The sequence below is a fragment of the Carettochelys insculpta genome, chromosome 7 (genome assembly GCF_033958435.1).
Source record: "Carettochelys insculpta isolate YL-2023 chromosome 7, ASM3395843v1, whole genome shotgun sequence".
In the NCBI taxonomy this organism is placed as follows: domain Eukaryota; kingdom Metazoa; phylum Chordata; order Testudines; family Carettochelyidae; genus Carettochelys; species Carettochelys insculpta.
Genome location: NC_134143.1, coordinates 66,548,758 through 66,576,123, shown reverse-complemented (window position 1 = coordinate 66,576,123; position 27,366 = coordinate 66,548,758). Strand labels below are relative to the sequence as shown.

The 27,366-nt window shown below is 37.5% G+C and overlaps 1 protein-coding gene and 1 long non-coding RNA gene across 2 annotated transcripts in view; one reads left to right on the top strand and one right to left on the bottom strand.

Moving 5' to 3' along the window:
- Nucleotides 1-27,366, top strand: part of SMC3 (structural maintenance of chromosomes 3) — a 57,950-nt gene that overhangs the window by 18,741 nt on the left and 11,843 nt on the right. Inside the window, exons 3-19 of the mRNA XM_074999198.1 lie at nucleotides 563-601; nucleotides 1,799-1,866; nucleotides 2,848-2,919; nucleotides 3,080-3,159; nucleotides 4,837-4,915; nucleotides 6,986-7,103; nucleotides 9,941-10,116; nucleotides 10,316-10,396; nucleotides 12,217-12,381; nucleotides 13,120-13,241; nucleotides 13,908-14,121; nucleotides 16,682-16,785; nucleotides 17,013-17,112; nucleotides 20,712-20,872; nucleotides 23,834-23,975; nucleotides 25,174-25,324; nucleotides 26,694-26,846. Coding sequence (XP_074855299.1) covers nucleotides 563-601; nucleotides 1,799-1,866; nucleotides 2,848-2,919; nucleotides 3,080-3,159; nucleotides 4,837-4,915; nucleotides 6,986-7,103; nucleotides 9,941-10,116; nucleotides 10,316-10,396; nucleotides 12,217-12,381; nucleotides 13,120-13,241; nucleotides 13,908-14,121; nucleotides 16,682-16,785; nucleotides 17,013-17,112; nucleotides 20,712-20,872; nucleotides 23,834-23,975; nucleotides 25,174-25,324; nucleotides 26,694-26,846 — 2,025 coding nt within the window. The remainder of the gene's footprint in view (nucleotides 1-562; nucleotides 602-1,798; nucleotides 1,867-2,847; nucleotides 2,920-3,079; nucleotides 3,160-4,836; nucleotides 4,916-6,985; nucleotides 7,104-9,940; nucleotides 10,117-10,315; nucleotides 10,397-12,216; nucleotides 12,382-13,119; nucleotides 13,242-13,907; nucleotides 14,122-16,681; nucleotides 16,786-17,012; nucleotides 17,113-20,711; nucleotides 20,873-23,833; nucleotides 23,976-25,173; nucleotides 25,325-26,693; nucleotides 26,847-27,366) is intronic.
- LOC142015581 (uncharacterized) overlaps nucleotides 22,699-27,366 on the bottom strand; it is a 57,116-nt gene continuing 52,448 nt past the window's right edge. The window contains exon 5 of the long non-coding RNA XR_012646192.1: nucleotides 22,699-23,218. This is a non-coding gene — a long non-coding RNA (uncharacterized LOC142015581). The remainder of the gene's footprint in view (nucleotides 23,219-27,366) is intronic.

The window sequence follows — 27,366 nt, the reverse complement described above, 5'->3', positions numbered from 1 at the left end:
AACGTGCTGATTTCAAACTAAAAATAGCTGTGTAGCTGGGGTTCCTTAGAAAAGGTGCCCTGATTTTGAAAGCACCCTTCTTCCCAAATTCTTTAATGTGCCTCTTCCAAAAGGGAGGGGAATGTGTGGACACAGCTTCAGTGTATAGACATAAATCTATTCTTGTAAATTGAGGGATTGAAACTTAGGGATCGAAGACCTATATCCAGAGGCACAACTGATGTAACCTGGCTAAAAGTTAGTAAAAACACAGAGAGTGACTATAATAAACCAGATTGATATGAGCTACAAAAAACTATTAAAGCATTTTAGACCCAAAACAGTTATGATATCAAACCAATGTCTCTTTTGGGTGGGTGGGAAAGAGTTGGTGCTAGGGATCATTTTGTTTTGTTCAAGTGATGACTCCCTGACCCATGCTAAAAGGTTGATTTGATTCTTGGAAGGCTGTATTTTGTCCAGATACACTAACGTTGGATTCTTAATTTCATTTCGAAAGTTGCATATATTACTATACCACTTAAATTCATGAAAATTTCTGAATTTTCTCTTTTCCATTTAGTGGGAAGAAATGGATCTGGGAAAAGTAACTTTTTCTATGGTATGTATTGTTGCTATGTGTAACAACTAAATGACTGTGAAAGAGAAACAGAAAACTGTTAATTTTTTCATTTTTATTTTGTGCACTTAATATTCAGTTTCACTTGTGCATATCTTTTACATTGCAAAATGAGGGCAGGGGAAGGGAAGTCACAAAAAAAAATCTGGTAACTGTAGTACCAAAGGCTTAACTGAGTCAATCTTACATGGTCTCTGTCAGTTAAGCAAACAAAATCCAGAGTATTTTAGATGGATTATGGCAGCTCTTCTGACAGTCTTTAGCAGTTGGGATGCTTTCTCATTATGCTCAATTGTTGACTCTGACTTTGTGGGACTGGAAATATAATACAGCTTGACATATATGTTATTTGTTAAGTAATATTACATATTATAGTTTATGCAGTCTTGAGGCTACATCTGCACTGGGCTTGTTTGGAAATATTGATCACTTTTTCTAACATCAGTGTTGCTTAACTGATAATGGCAATGGCAATAGTATTAGTACATACAGAGCTCCAAGTGCCCACTGGATTTTTAAGCACTATGTATTCTAAACCTACACTGAGCAGGTCTATGTGACGTGGTAAAAATCCTGGTGGGTGACAGATTCTTGTTTCTGTTACTATTATTTCACCAGTTTATTGCACTGGTCCTGAAAACAATGGAAAATTTTTCAGAGTAATAGTTAGCATAGATAAGACCAAATGGCCAGGATCCAAAAACATAGTTTTAAAAGAATGAGGCCTGTGATTTAATGCTTCCATGTTATTGCTTATATATAAGCTAAAGATGCATACAGTTTGGGTCAAAAAGCATAGTGAGTACAGGTTGACCCTCTGTAGTCCGGCGTCCTCCGTAACTGACTGGCACTGAATGAGAGAATTTGCTGGACAATGGAAGATCAGTATTGTCTAGCAGCATTACCAACACTTCAGCTGTTTCCTGGGCTCTTAGATGACATTTAGGAGTAAATTAAAGTAACCAGTAGCACAGAATACTGAGAGTTAGGACTGTAAACAAAGTTTATGGAGCTGCTGGAAGCTTGGCCATACCTATAAGTAGTTGTCAAGCTAACTAAAATCAGGCCAGATTAAAGATGTTGCCAGATAAGAGGTTGTTGGACTAGAGATGTTCAATCTATACTGTTCTTAAAAAAGAACAGACCTTTTGTACTATTTCTTTTTGTTTTTAATTACAGCAATTCAGTTTGTCCTCAGTGATGAGTTTAGTCACCTTCGTCCAGAGCAGAGACTGGCTTTGTTGCATGTAAGTGAATGTTTGTTCAGAAAAAAGTGTGTTAAGGTATTTTGTTTGTAAAGTAGGCAGCTCATTGAAATGAATATATTTAAAAACAGCTCTTGTTGAAAGTATGTATAGCAACTTTCCCCGTGCCTTCTGGCAAAAGTTATTTTGGTATACATTAATATAATTATGCTACCTTTTAGTAACTTGGCAAGGGAGCCACTGATTTTCTAAAAAAGTTGTACAAAAGTCTCCTGAATTGGAGTTTAATAGGAAATGCTCTTTTTTCTTCTCTTACACCTGACTAGACACTAATATGGTTAATTGTGAAAGTTTCAGTGCAGTAGAACCTCAAAATTATGAGCATCAGAGTTACAAATTGACCGGTCAGTCTCTCACCTCATGTTGGAAAAGGAAATAAACTTTCTGGCAGACCTGTAACCCTCAGACAGTCCAGTACTATGTTAAATGTAAAATAAAAAGGGAAAGTAGCAGTTTTCTTCTGCATAGTAAATCTTCAGAATTCTGTCATGTCGTTGTTCAGCTTGTAAATTTTTTGAAAGAACCGCCATGTTTTGTTCAGAGTTATGAATGTTTCACACTTGCAATCAACCTCTGTTCCTGAGGTGTTTATAACTGAGGTTCTACTGCACTTAGAATACCAATGTAGTAATTATTCAATTTTATCATACTTCAGTTTCATATCCCGGCCTCAGATATCTACAACAGTGCAGCAGAAAACAGTAATATAATACTCTTTTGAAACATAAATATTGTACATCTTTTTTACTTCCTGCATTATAGCCAGAGGGCCAATGTGTACATATGACCTTTTGAGCCGTGCATTTTTCAAGTTTATTTTCAGAAATGTAAGTTTGAAAATTGTTGAGTAAGTGACATATCTACAAACTTTTGAAGCCTTCAGAAATCAAGAAAAATTGTATTTTAAAAATCATTTTAAAGAGGGAGTAATGTAACCAAACTAAATATATTTCTTTTCCTTAGGAAGGCACAGGTCCTCGTGTTATTTCAGCATTTGTGGAAATTATTTTTGATAATTCAGACAACAGGCTACCAGTAAGTTTAAAAACATTTCTACAAAATATATCTTCTCATTAGACTAAATTCTTAGTTATTTAAATCTTCATTAAAGTGATTCTTTTTTTAATCAGTTTTTTTACTGAAAAATACTATGATTGTTACAAGCAGTTAAATTTATACATTTTCTTTTCCGAAGATTGATAAAGAGGAAGTTTCGCTTCGCAGAGTCATTGGAGCCAAAAAGGACCAATATTTCCTAGACAAGAAAATGGTGACGTAGGTGGTTCTTTCCTTACCCTAAATTGAACTGTCAGTTGCCTAGTCAATGATATTAAACCTGGAAGGAACTTCACTACTTCTGGTAGCGCTTACATGTTGAGGCCTTAGGACGGGAAGAGAATAACATTAGTATTACAGGAAGCAACATTTTCAATTTCTAAGCTGGAATCTGTCAAACCACGCCAGATGGGCAGGCCACTTATTCTTCTTTGTCACCCTGAAGTTATGGTGGCCAGCAGAGATTGGTAGTGTTGTTGAGTACCTTGTCTGAGGTTTCAGACAGCGCTCTCAAACTTGTGTACACACTCTGTCCATGCCTACGCTGGCCCCACTTTCGGAAGGGCATGGTAAGGAGTGCAGTGAAGATGCAAATGAGGAGCAAATCAAAATATCTTGTAACTAATTTGCATATTGTGATATCTTATTTCCGGGAGATCCCCTTCTGGAAGCAAAAGCTGATGTGTAGACAGGGTTCCTTTAGAAGGCAACAAGGGTCCTTCTGAAAGAATCCCCCTGCCCCTCTCCAGAAGACCCCTTATTCTGCAAACATTTTATATTTTAATCCGCCCCTCATTTGCATCTTCCACTGCGCTCATTACCATGCTCCTTCCAGAAGTGGGGGCAGGTGTAGCCGTGGCCTCTGTGTATGAAGAAATTAGGTGGGGTAGGGAGTGGAGAGAGACCTTTATACAGTAATGAATGTTTCAAAACAGATTCCAACTTGCATTCAAAAAGTAGTTCCCCTTTTAAAATATTTTTTTCTTCCTTCTGTTAAAGCTACTAGAGAGATTTTTATGGGAGTGCATGTGTGTATTCTCACATTTGTTCTTGAAACTTTGTTTACTCGTTGAAGGTTAAATGAATCGCTTCCCCTTTCCTTTATCTCAATTCAGCTTCCCTACTATTGTGAAAGGGATTGAAGGCTATCAAGTTCACAGCCATTCTTGCCACCTATAAACTTAGTTTTTCCAAATTTTTTTTTCCATTTTCAGATGAGTTGAGTGCTTGTGAAAGTGAAGATTGATATTACTAACTTGAGCCAGGTGTAGAATGGGCACTGTGTATTCTTTCTATATTTATTTTACCAACATTCCTCAGTTCTCACTGCCTATCCAGGCTTTTCCTTCTCTTGAGTGGACACTTTTAATCTTGCCATATTAATAGGGCAAGGGATTATGTGAATAAATAGGTGGAAGCAGTCTTCTCTAAATCCTATGAGTTTGCCAACATTTAAATGCTAACCTGCATAGTTGGAAGATTAGTGAATTAAACCATAGAAATATGTTAGTGGTAAACACTATCTCTTTTAAATTTGGCTTATAGAAAAGAAAATCTAGTATCTCTGTTTCTCTTGTTCAAATTCTGTCATTTGTACTAGCCAGCTGTAGTATGAGGGAGTGCCTTTCTTAGTTGTAATCTTTTCCAGCCCCTTGTGTCTTGCTTAATTTCTTCCTGTTTTTATTTGTTCATTTATTGTTTGTCACTTTAGGTTGTAATACATGCTAGATATGTACAAAAACTTCTTTGAAGAGAGTCTAATTTAGAGTGTGCACCACATGCAGTATTTATATCTGCTGTGTAGGTTTAGTATTTTGCTGAATCTGTTAAGTCTCTTTGTTTGGTGTATGTACTTTTTAAAAAGTATAATTACTATCTGAGAAATACTATTTACAGGAAAAATGATGTGATGAATCTTCTTGAAAGTGCTGGGTTTTCTCGCAGTAATCCCTACTATATTGTCAAACAAGGAAAGGTAAGATTGGTTGTTGCAAAGCAATGTCAAATAACTCATTTATAAAGAAATGTCAGACTTCTTGGAGGACTACTATGTAACTTAATTATTACAAATGAATAATAGGGCTTTCTCTTTACTAAAAGACTAGCTTTTCCTGTGTACTGTTTTGTAAATGATTCTTCAGTGTACATCTCCTTTTATTCATAAAGAGGTTGCAACTCAAAAAAAGGCATTCTCTTGTTTGGCAACATTCATTGTCTGGAATGCCCACGGATGTTCCTGGACCCCCACAGCAAGTGGGCAAGGAGGTGGGATCGGGGGAGCTGAAGCAGGTGCTTGGGGCCATGGCAGGAAACCGCCTTTGGTCCAGCAAAGAACTGTGCTGGACCAGGGAGGTGCAACGTGTAGAAATAAAGTAGCTGTAATTGTTCTGATCGGAAGCATCCGTATTATAAGTGTTCTTATATATAATGTTGCTATAATCCACCAGCTCTTAGTACAGAGAAAAATCAGTAGTAATCTGCATATCAGTGTAGCTATTCAAATTCTTAGCTTCCAAGAAGAGCCATGCAAATAATTAGAATCACCACTTTATGCATTTTTGTTTATTTCAAAACTTTGTTTCTTTCAAAATAAATAAATAAATAAATAAAAGTTTCCAAAACTTCTGGAACTGTAAGTGTCAGTATTTAACATGTTTTCCTGTGGGGCAAAATATGTTTCTTCTGCTGTCTAATAGCTGAAGCTGCAATTATCTGTAGTCATGATTTTGACTTCATAATCCTAAAAATAGCCTTTTTTATCCGGTTACTGGAAGGTTCATTACTCTTTTTATGTGAAAGTATTTGCCAAGCAAAACTGGAAAAAAAGAGTGCTATCAGAATTTAGCAGCCTAAGATGTTTTTAACTATACAACAATTTGCCACATTGAGGAACAAATAAAAGAAATTTGAGTTATAAAGTAATTCTGTGCTACTACAGTTGTCAGCCCGCACATATCCTATGGTAGGTTAAAAGCCAAAGTAGGTATACTAGTCTTTATATGCTATGTAAATTGAAAACCTTTGTTTACAAGCATACCGTAAAGGTGAAGCAGTTAAATTCTGATGAAGAATTGTGAAGGTTTTATGGAAGAATAGTGAACCTGACATACTTTTAGAAATTTTAGAGCACCAGGTCTGGTGATATAAGTTCTCCCTTTGAAGTCCAAGAAACACTGACACAATACTGTGTTTCAGTAAAGTCTGTTAGAATTTGAAAATTAATAAAAAAAATATATAAGCAGAATCATAAGTATACAGTTTCCTGTCTTCTTTTTAAATGATTTCCTCAAAAGGAGGAACATTTTGGATACACTAGAATAATTTTCCTGGACGGGGAAAGCATGTGCTGAAGAATTGTGTCTGTAAACAAGTCTATATTGGAAATTGGCAGCTGGGCGGAGGGGACGGGGGCGTGGTGTATGCTCAGCTGAATGTATCATATATGCTTAAATTTAAACTAGTGACAACTGACTGGAAAGAGTTACTGTGTGTGCTGGTAAACTGTGTGAGAATTAAAAAAGTTCTGCTGTAATTAAGCAACTTTGAGATAGGTTCCTTATGTGCTTTAAGTCATGTCTGTTACTGTATGATGAACATGGACTATGCATGCACTTACAAAAAACTTCAAAATGGCCATGCTAGTGGCCAAATCAGAGAATACTAATGAGGCACTGAAATGAATATTCAACACCTCATTAGCATGCTGCTGGCCGCTCACCTGTGGCTTGTCTACACAGAGGCCCTTTTTCAAAGGACCCTGCCAACATCGAAATCCCCTTATTCCTATCAGATGAGGGTTTCAAAGTCTGCAGGGTCCTTTCAAAAAGTCCCCTTGTAGATGAGCCGCGGGCAAATGAACTGTGGCACTTTTGAAGTGCCACGGCTGGCAGCATGCTAATGAGGTGCTGAATATTCATTTCAGAGTCTCATTAGTATTCTTCAATTTGGCTATTAGCATGGCCATTTTGAAGTTTTGTTTATAAGCGTAGACACGGCCAAGATGTTCAAAATGTAATCTTGTAATTTTTCTTTTCCTGAATTCTAGATCAATCAGATGGCCACAGCTCCTGACTCTCAGAGACTGAAGCTGTTAAGAGAAGTAGCTGGTACTAGAGTGTATGATGAGCGGAAAGAAGAAAGTATTTCCTTAATGAAAGAAACAGGTAGAAAGAGCTGTCTTTGTGCCCCTATGTTACTTTTATGTCGAATGTACTGGCTTGTATCACAATAGTTCATTAATTTCAAGGATTTACAACTTGCTTGTTAAAATTATTTCTATGATTTTTTTTTTATTGGTAAAAGTTCAATAAACTTGATTTAAATCACTTTACATTTTTTCACTCTGAAGATCTCAAAGGGATTCATAAACTCTCTATAAAACACCTACTGCTATGTTGTAGGTGTCAGTTAACTAATACATAGAGTTATGAGTTAAAGGTCATGAGGAAGGAAATTTTTTATCCACTGTCTCTGTTAAAATACATAACACCTTGAAGAAAGGGAAAAAAAAAAAGCTTGGTTATGATACTTACAAACTTAAAGCTAGCAGATTCAAAATTAGGGCCAGAGCATCGTATATTCTGCCACCATGAAATTTCCTACCAGTGTGTACTCCAGAGTCACTTTTTACTTCAGAAGATAAGTTATTTTTGGACATGCATTTGTTCTGGCATTTAATGTCTTCCTGAGGGTATGTCTGGATTATGAATTTAGGTCGAATTTATTAAGGTTAACTTTTAGCATCCAGATTTACCAAGTCAAAGGTGCGACATCTCCAGTAGTGTGGTTCTTTGACTTTAACAGTGATGCATTGTGGATAGCCGTCCCACAGTACCTGCTATCCATTTGTATTTTGGGTTAGGCTCTTAGTGCCTGAAGAGACAAAAACATTGGAGGTGGGTGGTTCTGAGTACGTCATCAGTTTTTCCCATAACGTACGTCTGAGTCTAGCTGCCTGAACCATATCAGAGTATTCAAGATGTGAGAAGTGATAAGTGGTGTGCAAAAAAAATCCTGAAATGATAAAATGCTTTTACAGCAATGGAGGACTTCAGCAAATGAGCCATAGTAGTGTGCATTTGCGATGAGGAATAGTGAGACAGAAGATGAGTGTTGCAGTTGCATTTAGATGTGGTTGTCAGATAATTTGGTCTTGTTATGCCAGGGAGTATATAGTCCTGGTTAAGGCAACAATTTATACTTCCACGTGATGTTGTAACACCTTTCTCTGCTTGACCCTCCCACCTTCCAATCTTGTTCTTTTTTTTAAATAAAACAAAGAAATAAAATCCCGAACAATCAAGGGTTCAGAGATGTATCTCCAAATTGTCTGGCCTTTGTTTTTCATGATGATCGTTTTGATTAAATATATATTTTTACACATTCGTTTGCTGTCTTATCTGGTTTTCGGACACATCCAAAATCAGCATGCGTTGCATGTGACCTATGGTATCAATTTGTATTAGAAATGAACACCAAAATCAATTTTAACACTTCCTACTTGTCATCCAAAACAGTTCCTCCCCAACATTGCTTTATGTACGTTCTGACTTTGTGGATAAGAAGGCTTTTGGGAAAACACCAATCTGTGCAATCAGTCAGAGGCAAAAATACTGATCTAGTTCACTGAACATTCCTAAATTTTTTGAAAGGTTTTAAAAGTTTGTTGGCTTTAGTTGTATTTGTACTATGTTTCCTATGCTTCAAAACTGTTATTAAATAGCAGACTCTTCAGTGCAGCTTAGTGTTCATTCAAGAAAGCTATAAAACATTGTATGAATCATCATACCAATATGTTGTTAAAGTCTTATCTACTGCTCAAGAGAAGTGCTGGGGGAATGATGGTTATATAAAGGCAGGCATAATCCATTTCCCATGAAAATTTTATTTGTATAATTTGCATTTTCTGCTGCCTTTCTTTCTAGTAATGTAGACTAGTTTGTAGAAACCATTTGTATCTTCTGTATTATCTGCCTTCTGTATCTCAAAACACTTATCATAGTTAATTTTATCCATGTTCTAGCTTCTGTAGAAGTGGAAAAAAAAAATTTTCCCCTCCCCCTTTCCCCCTTTGGTGCTGGTGTTTAATGGCTTGAGCACCAAGTTGCACACCAGCTGCCCTTTTGTAGACATAGATGTTGCGTGTTCTTTGGTCTGCTTTAACTTAATTAGAATGAATCTTGTACCATCTTGACTTCAGTGTGGTGTTAGTATTCTGGCTTTCATTTTTGTTTTTCTGTTAGAGATCTATTTAAATGAGTTGTATTTGTTTGCTCTTCGCAATGGAAAGTTAACAAGGCTTAATCTTTTGACCCTTGGGAATCTGCTGTGTGTTACCTAGAAGACTTGCTTTGATACATTTCTCCACCTCATCATGATGGTTCTGCCAGCATTTGTGAGAAGGGCCCCAAAAGACAGCCTCTGACTGTTCCACAGTTTCTACACTGGTTACACACCACTCCATCTATAAAAGGCTCCTGCTGTGATTTGTATAGTCTTGACTAAACTTTCATTTACAATTTAATTATCCTCATTAAATTTCTGGATTGTTAGTTTATAGAACACACATGTCAAATTGACTTAAATTACTCTGTTTTTGAGACACGGAATTTAGATTAGATTCTGTTAGAAATGTGGTCTTGAGTGAAGTAACTCTATGAACAGAACTTTCAATTTTTGATACTTGATTCTGGAAGCTACCCAGCTATGATTTTTTTGGGCAAAGTCCAGGGATGATTTCTTTCTGTTACACGGATGTTCAGAACAGTTGTCTGCTTCTGTTTTTTTCAGTAAGAGACAGTTAATAGAGTTGGAATAGCAGGAACATTGGGAAACTGGAATTTTTGGAAAGGGGATGTATCTTAAAGTTAACTGTAAATCTAGATCTTAATCTTTTTTTTTTTTTAATCAGATGCTTTACTTGAGTCAAAGATAAGAGGATGATGTAAAAAAAATTCTGAATATAATATACTGTCTTTGTCTTGCTTCTCATTTTCTAAAGAGGGTAAACGAGAGAAAATCAATGAATTGTTGAAGTACATTGAAGAGCGATTACATACCTTGGAAGAAGAGAAAGAAGAGCTAGCTCAGTATCAGAAGTGGGATAAAATGAGGAGAGCATTAGAATATACCATTTATAACCAGGAACTCAATGAAACACGTGCTAAACTTGATGAGGTAAAGCCTCTTGTTACCCTTCATTATATATTTCCTTTTTTGAGGACACTTTATATACATGCACATAGTTTTGTGTAGACATTTGCTGAACCTAAATAGAGTAGTCAGATTATGAAAATGTTAATGTACTCAATATTTTTTCTGAATCAATGCTTTATTAAAAGGACCTTGTTAATTAAGCAGTATTATTTCTGTACAGCTTTCTGCCAAACGAGAGACAAGTGGGGAAAAATCAAGGCAGCTGAGAGATGCACAACAAGATGCTAGAGATAAAATGGAGGTAAAAAAATCTTGAAACAGCGTACTAACTTGAGAAACTTCAGGTTTTCATTGTGACTATATGGAGTCTAATTACCATGAAAAGTCTTGCGGTCACATTTGTTTGAGTATTTTAGTCTGATGTTTCAAATCTGAGTGCATTTAAAGAAAAGACTTTGGAGCTATTTAATGCCAGTCAGTGGAAAATAGATCCTGTCAAACAACTGGATATATTTTATGAGATCAAAGGTTTAACCAAAGGTGGTAGTGTATGATGTAATACTTGACTTGGTACCCCATATAGTTGTAATTAAAGAAAACCCTAGAATAACAGAAAATTAGAATGGCACATAGTAAATGGAAAGAAAACAGGCTGAGGGGTCTCAGAATGTAATTGTGAATTGGGGAATCATTGAGCAGCTGTGTTTCTAGCAGGGATCAGAGTTGGATTATTGACCGTGTTGTTTTAACTTTATCAATAGCTAAGAGAATGTGGAAGTCATGGATTCTGTGATGCACAGAGACCTCCATAACTTTAGCTCCAGGCAGAGTTTCCGGGTCCTGCCACCTTAGGGAAACCTTGCAGCTGTCAGTGTGGGGACCACTGGGAGCTCTGGTGGGCATTATGGAGGCAGCTCCCCCTTTTGTTAATGATACTTCTCCTAAAAGTCACAGAAGTGTTTATGGGTGTCCATGAATTTTCCTTTGTCTGTGAGTTGTCTGTGCCTGTGAGTTGTCCGTGACTTTCACTAAAAATATGACAAAATCTTAGCTTTACTTATAACATTTGCAGACCACACAATAAATAATGAAAGGGACAGTTCAGTGATACAGGCTGATCTGCAGTCCTAGATAAAGTAAGCACAAGCAAACAATATGCTTTATAATATGTTTAAATGCAAATATATACATGTGATAGTAAAGAATGGAGGCCATACTTAGAGAATGAGGGAGTCTGTCTTGGGAATCAGGATCCCAGAAAAGATTTGCCCTTCATGATTGCTTAGCAGCAGAAGGGGATCCCTCAGTCCAATGCTGGAGTCAAAAGAGCTAATGTAATCCTTTTAATGCATAAACAGCGGACTCTCCAGTTAGAGCAGAAAGGTTGTATTTTGTTGTGGAAATATGTCCACTTCTGACATCCTGCAATTTGAGAATAGGAAGAAATTGTAGCAGGTTCAGAGAAGAGCCATGAGAATAATTAAAGGATTTGAAAGTATGCACTATAGTGATAGACTCAAAGTTCAGCCTACTGAGCTTAATGTGGAAAAGAGTAAGGAATACATTAGTTAACCTTATAGGTATTGGCATAGGGAATAAATATTTTAACTGTCTCTTCAGCCTCAGAGAGAAGAGTATAAGACAATTTAACACATGAAAGTTGAAGCTAAACAAATTGACAGGAAATGAAATGTACATTTTTATCATAGAGTGATTACCCATTGGAAAAATTTACCTAAGGGAGTGGTGTATACTCAACTACTGAATTCGTAAATCAAGGCTGGATAGTTAGAAATGTGTACTCTTAATTCAAAAGGTAAGGCTAAATCATCACAACAGACTCCTCTGGCCTAGGAATTTGTTATGCTGTGGGTGGTCTTAAATTTTAAAGCAAATTAAGCAATCATCTTATTGAGGTTAAGTTTGAAAATTTTTTTGGACTTTGTATTGTGACCTTTTTTTATTTCACGTTGTATCTTCGCAGTCTGTTTAATCTCAGTGGTTAAGTAATGAAGCTGTCTTGTACTCATTCCCTTAATGAATACTGAAATGTGGATTAAATCAAACTGATATCCACAGATCTTCTGTTTAGTAACATAACTTACTTCTGTTTGAGTGTAGGATATAGAACGTCAGGTTCGAGAACTGAAAACAAAGATTTCAGCAATGAAAGAGGAGAAGGAGCAACTCAGTGCTGAAAGACAGGAGCAGATTAAACAGAGGACCAAATTGGAACTTAAAGCTAAGGACTTGCAAGATGAACTTGCCGGCAACAGTGAACAAAGAGTAAGGAGCAGCTGGAAGAAAAACATTTATGCAAATTCAGTGATTTTTTGCATGGATCACATTTTAGGTTGTAACTTTGCACGTGTTGTCAGTACTTAGGTACTGTGACTTGAACTATTAGAGGCAAGATTGATTTGCACTTTAAGAACTTAATAATATAGGAGTTCTGTGCCCTGAAGGTGTACGGCACGCTTAGTGTTGTAAAATCTATTTTTCTTCGCCTGTGTGTTGTAAACATAATCTTACGTACGTTTTAATCATACGTTAAATACTAAAGGGGAGGATGTTGTGAATCATCTAAAGATGATCAGTCAGTGTAGCAGGGCTGAGTTGCACTCAACTTTAACTAAACGGGTCTTTGCCCACGAAAACTTATGCTCCAAAATATCCGTTAGTCTATACGGTGCCACAGGACGACTTGTTGTTCTCGAAGATACAGACTAACATGGCTACCTCTCTGATACTCAGTTCCTAGTGTAGACACACCCTTAGAGTAGCTGCACCTTTTCAGAAAGAGCATATACCACATCTTCTTTCCTTACTGATCCAAGGTTGCCCCTGAGTCTACCTCTCCAATGTGAGACAAGTAGAGGATTCTATTTAGTATTTTTTTTTTTTTTTACAGCTCTCAAAATATGTCATAGAAATGCTCTATTAGGTTACTGTGTTCACTGATTTAATGATTGTACATAGTTAATCTATGTTACTGGTACTCAATATTACTATATTCACTTTTAGAAAAGACTGTTAAAGGAGAGACAGAAGCTTCTTGAGAAAATTGAAGAGAAGCAAAAAGAACTAGCAGAAACGGAACCCAAATTCAACAGTGTAAAAGAAAAAGAAGAACGAGGAATTGCTAGGTCTGTGGCTCTCCATTCAGAAAATTAAACAAGGAATAATGCGAAAGCAGTATATAATGAAGATTGTACATAATCTACAGTTCTTAAAAATAAGAATTCATTTGAGTCTAATTTTTTAACAAAGAAATGCGCCTTTTTGCCAACAGATTTAAAAAAAAATAAAATGAAAAGCAGCGACATTGAATACTTAATGTGGTCCATGTGTTTTCGCTCATTGATGCAGGGTACTGAGTTTGAAGATAATAGTTGTTTCTCAAGGACATTTTTAACAGATTTGTTGACTCAGTGATAGACTAGTAAACAAAGAGGCATTAGAGCCATGTTGTCCTGTTCTTGAAGAAAGCAAAAAATCTTCACCTCTTTTGTTATTAGAAAAAGGTAAACTTGATAAATGAGACGGGAACTTGTTTTCAAGCTTTGAGAAAACAATCCTGGAGAGTAAATGAAAATTCAAAACGAAAGAAAACTGTTGCCTCTTACTTGCTTTGCTCATTTTAAAGCTTTCTCTGAGACGATTGTGTGGCTTGCAAAAATAATTAGTCTTTTGACCACTGTTTAAACATTCACAATTAATTTGATAGCACTTGGATTTGGAGATCTTCTGAATAAAATCCTAAAATAAAATATATTTGATGCATTTTAAAGATACTTTTTTCTCTTATCTAGACTAGCTCAAGCTACCCAGGAAAGAACAGATCTCTATGCAAAACAAGGCCGAGGAAGCCAGTTTACCTCCAAAGAAGAAAGGGATAAATGGATTAAAAAGGAACTCAAATCTCTAGATCAAGCAATCAATGACAAAAAACGTCAGATTGCAGCAATACACAAGGATTTAGAAGATACAGAGGCTAATAAAGAGAAAAATCTGGAGCAATACAGTGTAAGAAGTTCTGAATTAGTACTTTGGTGATGTTTTGAGAGAAAATGCTAAATTTTCTGTCCGTAATTGGAATTGTTTCAGTTAGTTTTATTTCTGTTTTAAATCTAGAGGATATGTGGTCTTGCATGCAAACATTTGTAATAATTTATTATAATGTACAATGCAGCTAAAACTAATTTTTAGAGTTGTGTTCTCAAATATTTCTTCACTACAGTAAATTTTTCCTCTTTTGTTTGAGGAAGACACAAATTAGCTAGACAGCGTTCAGCAACATTCTCTAAGACAGCAAACCACTCCATTACTGTATATAGTACGCTAATGCAATGTGACTTGGTAGATATTGATACAGATACACTCCCTCTCCCGAGTGCCAGTTTTTTGAAAGCTCAGATATTGTAACCCCTCCCTTTTGCTTCCCTCATACCTTTTTAAATACCTGTTATGGGAGCAAAATACCATTGTTTCCCTTTTTCACTGTTCGTATCCCACAGGACTTTAACCTCTCTCAGAGGGCATCCAGAGGAGCCATTACTTTGTCTTCCTCTGTGGCAATTGCAGGAGCTGGCCAGCCATACCGCAGCGTATACCATTGACTTTCTTGTAGGGTTGAACTGTGGTGGTTTTCCCTTTTTGTATATGGTAGCTCTCGGAGACACTGGGAATAATACCTTCCAGATTCTCCAGCTGGGGCACTTCTTATGTGTACTCATACCAATGGTCCATCTAACCCAATATCCTGTCTTCTGACAGTGGCCAGTGCCAGATGCTTCAGATTAAATAAGTAGAATAGAGCCATTATAGAGTAACATTACAGTTCAGTGGACATGTCATCCGTTGCCGGCTTCTGGCAGTTAGCGGTTTAGTGTCACCCAGAGCATGGGGTTGCATCCCTGAGCACCTTGATTAATGACCCTGGATGCAGCTATCCTCTATGAACTTATCTAATTCTTTTCTGGACCTGATCAAACTTTTGGCCTTCACAAAGTCCCCAGGCAGTGAGTTCCACAGGTTGACTATGCATTGTGTGAAATATTTATTTATATTTTGATTTTAAAGCCCATGTTTATTAATTTCATTAATAATTTCATTAATAAAAATTTCATTAATAAACATGATTCCTTGGTTTTTGAGTTGTGATAAGTAACACTTTTTCTGTACCATTCATGATTTACGTCTATCATATATCTTACTGTTATCCATCTTCTCAATTGAATAGTACCACTTTTTAAATTTCTTCTCGGATGATGGTGGTTCTGTTTCCGTAATTAAGACAACTTTTTGAGATGGGTAACCACTTAGCATACAGTATTCATGAATTGGGCATAATGTACGCTTATATAGAGACATTATTTTTGGTCTTATGATCAGAGATCAAATACTTCCATTTGTAATGTGTATTTTCCAAGTTCAGCCAGGCTATTAAATATCAATGAAGGGATCAGGAATGTTCCTGATTCTGAATGGGAAACTCGATGTTAGCTTTGGTGCTATGCTGTTGGTTTTAGCTAGTGTAACGGTATTGATTTTTCCAGACGTTGCTTACCACCACCAGTATGTTACGAGAAGCCATAGAGTGTCTCTAATGGCTTCTAACAGTTGTGTGGCTATGCAGGGAGTGTGTCCACTGCTGATGATGTGATGTTGACAAATGCAGCTCTTACAATCTCTGTTGTATAGTAGATCTACTGAACGTGGTGATGAAATTTATGAACATAGTCAAAGAGCAGAAGAAGATGTTCTGACAGTTTAAACCATATTTTGGAAGCGGATCCATGCTCTCTTTAGTTGGTTGAGCGAGGGAGACAGCATACTACTCTGGCTGTTTGTTTGTAGTGGCAGAGTTCCTACAGTGAAAAACTCTTAAGCATCCGTTTTTCAACAAACAAACAATATTTAGGCAGCCTGGTTCATCAGCCTTAGCTCCGTTTTGAAGTGCATGTATGTAAAAAAAAAAAAAATTCAGGCTTTTAACAAAGATGAAAGAATTGTCTGCCTATTTTTGTAAAATGGAGGTATTTCAGAGAAATTGGTCTGGAGACTGGAAAAGTGAACTATAAAAATAAAAGAATTTAAGTCTGAGGAGACTAGTGGTCCTGAACAGTGAGGTGGAGGGACATTCACTGACAAGTTGTCAAAACATGATGCATTCACAGAATATCTGCAGCTAAGCGGTATCAGCACTTGACTTTATTGGAGAACACGTTAGAATCTTGATTATAGCTGCGGTGGCATGTGAAACTAATATGCAATATATTTTTGTACAACTAGTTAGCTACATAGAAGCATATTATTTTTGTGTTACGAAGAACTGAATGTCCAAGCTGATGGCAATGGAGTGTCTGTTTAATTTCACTTTGTCCTTCTTGCCTGGTTGTTAGCACCTGCTCTCTTCATAGTCTTGCTGCTGACCTCTGAACATCTGTTTTCTCTTATGACTTTAGTAATTTTAGTGCAAATAATTGAAAAAGCTACATATGTTATTTCTGAATTGTAAGGTGGATAATATGGGATCTAAAGCTAGAGTCTTACAGTTCAGAGGGTTTTTTTTTATATTCATTAGAAATTGGACCAAGATCTTAATGAGGTGAAAGCTCGTGTTGAAGAACTGGACAGAAAATATTATGAAGTGAAAAACAAAAAAGATGAACTGCAGAGTGAAAGAAAGTTAGTACATTTATTTTTATTATGTATGAAATATAAAGGATGACAACTGTGTAGTCACTAACTTGGTATAGCAAAGTATTTTTTAATAGTCCATGTGTTTGGAGGATTAAACCTCTAGTTTCAATTTTTAAAAATCTTCTACTCTGAAATTACCCCAGTTGTACTCCCTACAGATTTTTGGCACTCGCAGTGCTTGATGTTAACCTGACTACTGTCTCATTTTATAGTTATCTGTGGAGAGAGGAGAATGCAGAACAGCAAGCTCTTGCTGCAAAACGAGAGGATTTAGAGAAGAAACAGCAACTTCTTAGAGCAGCAACAGGAAAGGTGAGGGATACTGTGAATTCCTGAATGTTGTTGATTACCTGATGTGAGGAAAGGCTTCATATCTTGTAAAGGTATCTAAGGGAATAAAGAGTCTACTATCAAAGGATTTTTTTCACAAATCTTCTTTTCCAAATACCTACAGCTCTCTTAAAATTCTTCTGGAATGAAATATCTCCTGTTCATTTTCATCCTAACACCAGTTTTTATAGTAGGAAATGTTTTGCTGAAATTCAGCTTGCTTATTGAAGTATTGAAAACTGGTCACTCAGACTCTCAAGTTATGATGCCTGTTGGTTTCTCTATCCAAAACAGGAGCTTGTTGCCAGTGGCTTGGAGGGAACTTGTGGTGGCCTTGGAGTAGTCATTGACAACTTTGTTTGCTACCCATTTGGATAGACACAAGTTGTCTGCAGCCCTAAAAAAAACTGATCTAGGACTGTGGCCTTACTAAGGCCCAGAGGTTAATATTGAGGAGCTGAGAGGGAGATTGTGAATGACCCTTGATCTCAGTTAGAAATTGCCAATAAACTAAATTCAAGCAAGAAGCTTATAAACTTACAAAATGTTTGTATTTTAAACTGGTAAAGCACAAGACCAGACAACTACAGGCAGTCCTCAACTAACGAACACATCGATTTACGACCATTTGTACTTAATGACCAACCTCCCATTAACCCCATATTACTGTACTGTATAATATTTTGAAGTTGAGAACCAAATACGTTTTAGTTTTTTGAACAGCACGGGCAGCATGATATGAGAACTACATCTGAGTCATGGCGGCAGATGACATGTCCTCCCCCCACTCCCTTGTTTCGTTTTGGTTCTCAGTAGCACATTTTGGGTGTGGGTGTGGTTGGGCAGTGTGTTTTTGTTTCATTCCCTTATATATTTTGCTCCTTATAGAATTTTCTTTTGTTTGCTTGTGGCCATCATGGCAAGTAACAGGAAAAGTGGCAAGAAAAGAAAGAGGGAAAAACTCTTGATTTAGAACAGAAAGTATCGTTAGTGAGGCAATACGAAGGGGGGGTCAAACAGTGTTGTTCATAGCGTGTAATTTAGGCCTATTGAAATCCACCGTATGCACCATTATAAAGGATAGTGATCGCATTCATAAAGGAGTGAAAGGGTCTGTGCCTATGTGGTGGGGTTCAGGGTCCCCAAGCTCTGCACCCCATCCACAGGCAGGAGTGACTCTCGCTCAGCAGGAGGACAGCAGGTTTATTACCCAACAGGGCACAGCATCGTACATAGGAGTCAGTACAGCAGGCAGAGACCGCCAGTCCAATCCATGCTGGGAAGAGGAGGCCCCAAGGGGACCCCAGAGCCAGGGCCTTGCCCCCTCCTTTGTCTGTCTGTCTGTCTGTCTCTCTCTCTCAGCCCAGACTGCTTTCCAACTCCTAGTTCCAGTTCAAACCCCTTAAGTCCACCTCCTCCTCCTCCTTTGTCTGCAGTCCAGAAGTGTCACCTGGTTGCCTCAGTTACTCTCAGCAGGAGCTCCACACCCTCTGTGAGACGCACGTATCCCCCCACTACATCACAGCCAATGAAATCAGCAGTTATAACAAAGAACAGGTCCCTGCTGGACATGGAAAAATTCTTAGTGCTTTGGATGGAAGACCAAATTCAAAAATGCATGCCGTTAAGCCTCAGGACAATACAGGCTAAGGCTCATAGTCTTTTTGAAAACTTAAAGAAAAAGGAAGGATATGACTACGACCGAACTTTTAGTGCCAGTCACGTTTAGTTTAACCAGTTGAAGAATCATGCAGACTTTCACAATGTGAAAGTAAATGGAGAAGCAGCCAGTGCTGATTCGAAAGCAGCAGAAACTTTCATAGAAGAATTGGATAAGCTGATAAGGGGAAGATTATTTGCTAGAACAGATCTTTAATGTTGATGAGACAAGTCTCTTTTGGAAGAAAATGCCCGACCATACCTACATACATAGGGAGGCAAAAACTGTGCCTGGTTTTAAGGCTTTCAAAGACCGTCCAACGGTCATGTTAGGAGGGAATGTTTTTGGATATAAATTGAAAACCTTCTTCATTTATCACTCCGAAAACCCTAGAGCCTTCAAGAATATCAGCAAGGCTACTTTACCAGTCCATTATTGCGCTAGTAAGAAAGCATGGATGATGTTTACACTTTGAATATTGGTTCATGAACTGTTTCATCCCTGAAGCCAAGGCATATTTTCTAGAGAAAGGAATTCCTTTCAAAACGTTGCTTATTTTGGATAATGCTCCACATCACCCTCAACACTTAAATGACTTACATCCCAATGTTAGAGATGTTTCTGCCTCCCAACACCACATCTATTCTCCAACGCATGGCCCAAGGGGCCATAGTTGCTTTCAAAGCATATTATCTTCACAACACATTTGCAAAGGCAATAGTTGCCACAGAATGCAAAATTGCCAAAACATTACGTGAATTTTGGAAGGCCTACGACATTCTTCAGGGCACAAAGAACATTGCTGCTGGGTAGGCGGAAGTCACTCAGCAATGTATGAATGGCATATGGAAGAAAATCCTAAAATATATGTCAACGGTTTCAAAGGCTTTAAAAAAGAAAAGGCACTAGAAGAAATGTCCAATAAAATTGTACTGCTGGCAACAGAAGTGGAGCTGGAAGTGGATAATGAAGACATACAGCAACTGGTTGAGGCGGTTGGGAAGGTGCTGAGCAATGAAGATTTAATGGAGCTGGAGGTGGAGAGGGTAGGAGAGGAAGAGAGAGACAAAGCCCAAGAAGAAGAAGAAGAAGAAACCTCAAAAATTTGTGATGAAAGAAATGGCTGCAGCCTTCAGCAAAATAAATGAAGGAATGCCCATGTTTGAAAAAATGGACCCTTAATGTTGTAAAATTCTCATAAGTGGATAGTTTAATTCAGGACACCCTGGTTTGCTATAAAGAAATTTTATAATAAAAAGAAAAACTGTCCAGTCCAAAATGATAGTTTTTGAAGAAAGCTCCCAGCACTGCTGCCCCCCCCACTGAACCACTGTCTTCTACAAGCAAAGGCACTGCTGAAGCAGAAGATGAATCTGCTGTTGATGATGTTGTTCCTGTAGTATTGTCACCTACCTTCTCCAATTCCTCATCCAATAAATTCAATTAATTCACCTTTGTAATTATCAATCCAAGTGTGCACAACAATACCAGGAATAAAGGTGAAGTTCATGTACATATTAACGTTATTTCCTTTATTTTATTTACAATATTTACATTACATTTACATTGCTGTATTGCATTGTGTCTTGTATTTCATGTTCATCAATTTCAGTTGGCTGTCACTGCAGTTGTGGGGTTTTTTTGTTTGTTGCTGCCCTCGCTGTTTGTTTTTTTCGTTGTTGATTGTTGTTTTGTTGGTGCTTTATGTTTGGAGTGCTAGTGAATTAATATTACTGGTAGTGAGCAGTTAATAGCTACCTGTATAAGGCTGTTTCCGACTTATAACCAAATTGAGTTATGACCAGGTGTTTGAATTGTAACCCATTTGTAAGTTGGTGACTGTCTGTAATTAGCATTGTTTCTAGGTCACATCATTGTTGATGTCTAATATGGTATTCATTATATATTTTTTTCACAATAGGCCATCCTAAATGGTATAGACAGTATAAACAAAGTCTTGGAGCACTTTCGCCGAAAAGGCATAAACCAACATGTTCTAAATGGTTACCATGGCATTGTGATGAATAACTTTGAGTGTGAGCCTGCTTTCTACACTTGTGTTGAAGTTACTGCAGGGAACAGGTAAATTATTGAATTTTTCTTGAGTTTGAAAGGGTGAGAGAGAGATGTTTGACTTCATGAATGTTGAATGCCAGTTGTCAGAACAAGGCTGTCATGAAGGAATTTATCCTTTTGATTTATGCATTGGGCCTGTTGCCATCCTTGGTTGCATGTACATACAATTAATCAAATTGATAAGTACCAGAAAAATCACTGAAAAGAACTTTGCTGAATAAAACTTGCTGCCAGAATTACTCCTCTCATTTTCTCTACCTGGCCCATTAGGAAAATCATTGTTGTGTGCCTAAAATATCAGTAGGCTTGGGGTTTATGGAGCAAGGGGTCAGGGTGTGTGTGGGAGTGGGCAGCCTGAATGGGAGGGGGTGCAGGAGCTGTTTCAAGCCAGGAAGCAGCATTTCATCTGCCTCCAAACACTAATGGGCTCCTGCAGGGTTGTCATTTCCTTTCGCAGCTGCTTTGCAAAGAGCTGTGGTGAGAGGAAATGGATGAAATTGCACAGCAGATCAGTTTGCCATGGCACACTGGTTGAAACCACTGCCCTAAACCCACCTTCACATTCTGCAAACCATAGCCAATTAATCCTGCATCTCAAATCCTGCTTCATAGAGAGCAACTGCTGAGACTGATTTAGATACCTCAGTAGTTCCTGGCTGCCTGCCCCACCAGTTGACCCCCACTGGGCACTCCCCCTCCTCATGTAGCTCCACCTCTTCACTAAACACTTCATATTCCAGACTAGCTCCTTTTTCCACCACCTCTGTGCCCTCCAGAGTCTCCATGGGGCTCTTCGTGGAAGTGAGCTCGCCATGGAGAATAGTGTCCAGCTCCCCCTATCAAAATGACACCTTAGCTACAGTTTCCTCTCCTTACGGTACACCTGCCTCACCTCCTCTATCTTCAATCTGCATTGCAGCATTTTTGCTGGGTTTTGCACAGGCCTCAAGAAATAAATGTGCCCATTGGTATCCCAATTCTACTCGTCAAGCATAGCTAGGACGGCACAGGCTCCGCTCCCTATATACTGGTCAGATCCAACAGCTCTGCACTGTTCCAAGTGGAAGAGCATTTGCTGCAGTAGCCATTTATGATCACCTGGAAAGACGTAATGAGACCTCTCCACACCAAGCCAGCAGCAGAAAATGGAATTTAAAATTCTTGGGGCTTGCAAGGGGGAAGGGCTGATTATTTACCTGGCTGTAGGGCAGCAACATTCTAATCATGGGACATCTCCTGGAAGCAAAGCAAGATGATTAAAGCAGGCGTGGTGTCTACACTGGCTCTTCTGTCAACAAAAGAAAAGGAAAAGAAACAAGTCCTTCAGGGTGGAACTATTCTTGTTTCCTCAACCAGGCATTTTTCCTGACAGGTTGCAATGCAGTGTGTGCACAATGCACTGTTTTGTCTCCAGAAGGCAGTTTTTCATGACAAAACTTGTCTGTGTACTGTAGACAAAGCTTTAATCTCAGGAAGTGGTTGAGATTACCCTGGTTGACTCCTTTTGATGATGATGATAGCACCCAGTGTCACTTAGAAAATGCTTTTTAGCCCCTTTTCACCACCTGGCTGAAAGCTAATTATATGGAACAGAGCATCTTAATTTTGCCTACTCCAGATCCTGTCTTTAGACAAAACAAAAAAGCAGTAAAGTAGGACTTTAAAGACTAACAAGATTAATTTATTAGGTGAGCTTTCGTGAGACAGACCCACTTCTTCAGACTATAGCCATACCAGAACAGACTCAATATTTAAGGCATAGAGAACCAAAAATAGTAAAAAAAGGTTGACAAATCAGAAAAAAAAATTATCAAGGTGAGCAAATCAGAGAGTAGAGGGACGGGGGAGGGGGTTGTCAAGAAGTAGATTAAAATTTGCATCCTGGTTCAAACTACATGTTAATGTGTCGAATTTGAATATAAAAGAGTTCAGCAGCCTCTCTCTTTCCAAAGTAGTGTGAAAATTCCTCTTCAGTAAGACGCAAACTCTTAAGTCATGAGCAGAATGGCCCACTCCACTAAAATGTTGGCTGACTGGTTTGTGGATCAGGAGTGTTTTTATGTCTGTCTTGTGCCCATTAACTCTTTTTCTGAGAGAGTTTGAAGTCTGTCCAATATACAAAGCATCTGGGCATTGTTGGCACATGATGGCATATATGATGTTAGTTGACGAACATGAAAATGTGCTCGTGATTCTGTGACTAACCTGGTTAGGTCCAGTGGTGGTATCCCAGAATAGGTATGTGGACAAAGCTGGCAGCGGACTTTGTTGCAAGGAAGAGTCCCAGGACTGGTATTCCTGGGGTATAGACTGTGGCTGTTAGTGAGGATCCTCAGGAGGTTGGGAGGTTGTCTGTAGGAGAGAACAGACGTGTCACCCTGGGCCTTCTGGAGTGTGGCATCGTGATTAAGGATAGGTTGTAGGTCTTTAATAATGCGTTGCAGTGGTTTGAGTTAGGGGCTGTAGGTAATGACCCAGTGGTCTGTTTTTGGCTTTTTTGGGCCTATCTTGGAGTAGTTGGTCTCTGGGTATTCATCTGGCCTTGTCAATTTTTTTTTTAATTATCCGCATACAGGGGGGAAAAAAAGAGACTGAATAACCTTGCTGTTGCAGGGGTATGTGGTAAAAATGCACATCTAATGAGAAAAAAGACCTGAGTTCAAATGTTCATTGGGCTTTCACTGTTGCCAATCAAAAAGGCAAAACAACCCTGTCATAGCTACTTAAATGTTGCTTCATAGGATTTTAGTACTATCAGAATTACCCTCCTATTCTAAAAATTTCAGTGGCCATTATTTTTTTTTTTCACTCATTTGTTAAGGTATGGTAATAACAAAAACTGTAGAGAAAATAAAACAAGGTTTTGGTTTTGGTAGTGGTTCCTGGAAACTTGAACTTTTGATTGAATATATCAGTGATTTTAGCGTAATAAAATCTTGGTTTTTCTTTGGTCTGTTAAATTTTTAGGTTATTTTATCACATTGTGGATTCTGATGAGGTCAGTACAAAGATCTTAATGGAGTTTAATAAGATGAACCTTCCTGGAGAAGTAACTTTCCTGCCTCTCAACAAGCTGGATGTTAGAGATACTGCTTACCCTGAAACTAATGTGAGTCACTGATAATGACTTCATTTTCTTCCAGTAGATTACTTTCAAGTGATGTATTTGTCATACAGATGCTACACATTTGTGCTGGTCCTACTTTATAATGCTGTTGTCTTCAGGCTGGCCATGCCTGATAAAATATTTTTTATTCAGTAAAGCATTTTTTCAGGTATCTCTAACACCTGGTAAATTCCATAAAGTAGTGGTAAACTTCATGATTTTAAAAGGACACAAAGATCACAGTGAAATTTTGCTTCCTTTTGTTTTAATCTGGATAGAAATGGCAATTGTTATAACAGCTGGCAAATATACTTTCTTCAAGTTGGAAGGGTGCCTGTTTACATGTCCTGGACAAAAGGGTAATATGATAGCATAGAACAACCACATTTATTATTTGGAACAAGTTCTCTGTCACCACTATTGAAATTCTAAGGCCATTATATTTTCACTAGTAAATATATAATACTAGCAGATTTACCCAGCATTGCTTGGGACCTTAACTCAGCTGAGTGTTTCCTTTTTGAAAAGAAAAGGAAACATTCTTTATTTAAATGGTTGTATTTTTTTTAAGTGTTTTGTTATCTTCTGGTTTTTCAAACCTTAAGCATTGATTTTTAGCGATGCCAAAGCAGAGCACTACTACAAATTTCTCTGTTTTGTTTTCTCCTCTTTTCTGTAAGGTTTATTGAGAAGCCATCTTATTCCAGGTTCATCTTATTTTTCTTGTTCAGCTTGGTTAAGTCTCTTTCAGTATTCACTGAGTTATGTCAGTTTTGAGGGGTTTTTTTTGTGCGTCTGTGGAATTGTAATAAGCCTCCCCTCTAATTGATTATGCAGCTATTTAGTGAACAAATGGCCATATATAGAGACATTAATTTGTGTTTACACTCATAGGCATTTATATTATTTATAATGGCATACAGTTCTTCAAATATATGGTTCTGTACAGGTTTGCTTTATTAATTTTTCAGTAAATTTGAATTACTTGTTCCTAATATTTAACTTTTTAAATTAAAAACTACCAAAGCTGCTGTAAATTTGACGGTCCATTTATTTGGGTTCTCGTGGGTTGTTTTTAAATTACTTTTACATTTACAAATATACAGTGCCACCAGTGGATGCTTCAGGCTCTGTGTGTCATATTGGTGCAGCTTATTGTTGGTATGCATTGCTTTTATTGATGTGATTACTTTGTTTCCAGGATGCTATTCCTATGATCAGCAAATTGAGATACAACCCCAGATTTGACAAAGCCTTCAAACATGTTTTTGGAAAGACTCTTATTTGTCGTAGCATGGAGGTGTCTACCCAGTTGGCAAGAGCTTTCACTATGGATTGTATTACTTTGGAAGGTATGAATCACAGTTACATAATTTGGTGGTGGTGGGAACGGGCCTTTTGGGAGACTAAGGTTAATTGAAACTAGTCTACCTTTTTAGGGTTTTCTTGTAAAATCTGATACTATGGTAGTTTATCTGGTAAGCTAGAAGAAACAAATTGAATGTTAATGTTGTTGTCATAGTCCAAAATGTGTTAAGTCCTCTTTTCTTTCCTTTTTTTTTTTTTTTTTTTTTTTTCGGGGAGGGGAACGGGGTTGTAACTTGAGATGATATCACTAGGAATTTCATTTCATCCTAGAGAGTTATTAAATGTCATGTCATGCTTACGTACTGCCTTAATTACCAAGAAGTGCAGGTTTGCTGTTTTGGTGTACCTAGCCGCATGTTTGACTAGTTCTCTCTGGTTTTTGGAGCCTTCTGTTTGTGACTCTCTCTAGGCTATACTATTATCTCTTTTTAGAAGTTTCTCACATCACAAATTTTGAGAGAGAATGATTGTTTAATAGTAACTAAATGGTCCAGTCTGCCACTTTCTTATTTTTAATGAGCCCTTACATGTGTAAGGAAAAACTAAGGGCAGTTGAGGTCACAGTCTATTTTTTATCCTTGATTCCAAATGTTAGCATCCATACACATTACTTGCACGATTCTGGATCCACTTCCTTATGAGCCCATTGGTGACAAATAATAATTCTTGTGCAAAACAGTTAACAGTAAGATTTCAGGCCTAAGGTAGGCCCAGGCTTTGTTCAGTTAGGACAACAATTACAGATGGAGGTCAGGCGGAAGACTTGGTAAAAAGGATGTAATATAACATAAGTTAAGAGAAGATTGTCTGTCTCTCCTTTTTGGGCTAAGTGTTTTGATTAAACACATGGCAGTGGTTGAAGGTTAGCCCATTTTGCCTAGATTGTCTGCCCATTTTGGCCACTTCTCAAGAAACCACTGTAGCATGATGCATTTTGAAAAACTGGTGGAGATATGGTGTTTGGATGCCCCCATTATTCATGTAAATTGACTTGTATGAAATTACTTCCATATGGATTACATGACGTGACTTCTGAAGTTTAATGAAAGAAATTGAACTGGTCAATGCTCAGAGAAGGAACCTGCTGGTCTTGAGTCATTAAATAAACATTTAAAAAGCTTTACAAAAATAAATCATTTTTTAACCTTGTTAACCTTTGAAAGTGACATTTTGTAAGTTGATTTCAAACATTACCTGCTTGCATGACTCCTCAGAATTCTATAGAATGTCTAGAAATTGACGATACTTTAACATATATATTAGCCAAGTAATCATTACCTTCTGAGGTACTACTTTGAACAACATGCCCTGTGGGTGTATAGTACAAAGGTACCATATTAATTGTATTCACAGGTGATCAAGTCAGCCATCGTGGTGCTCTGACTGGAGGTTATTATGACACGAGAAAGTCTCGGCTTGAACTGCAAAAAGATGTTAGAAAGGCAGAAGAAGAACTTAGTGAACTTGAAGCAAAACTCAATGAAAACTTGCGCAGAAACATTGAAAATATCCTTTTTGACGTATTTGTGTATTGTGTTGGAAAAGTTGCATGGTAATTAAGGACTACTGAGCTTGATTTTTTTCTCCTACCTTCATTTCAAAATGAATAATTGTTTTAATGCTTATTTTGTGTATTGACTATTGTATTTTTTTCACTTCGCAGTCTTCTATATAGAGGTTCAAATTGGAGTAGAATCAATATTTTTTTGCTTTAAAAGAAAACTACAGTATTAAGAGAGCTCTCATCAATTAATCCATTAAGAATTGTGAACCAAAGTTATATTAGCATTGTTGACAAATTTAATTTCTAGTGTAACACACGTGTTATTCTTGATTGATCATCTGTAAATAGTGCTTGACATTAGTCAATGATGGCCTCCATTTGAGATGGCTTCCATGTCACTTAATTGTTTGTTAAAGGTCAGTAGATTGCTTATAACACCTTTACTGATACTGTTGTAACCACTTTTAACACATACTGCTCATGTCTGTGACATGCTTTTATCTTGATTAGTGTATTTAATAT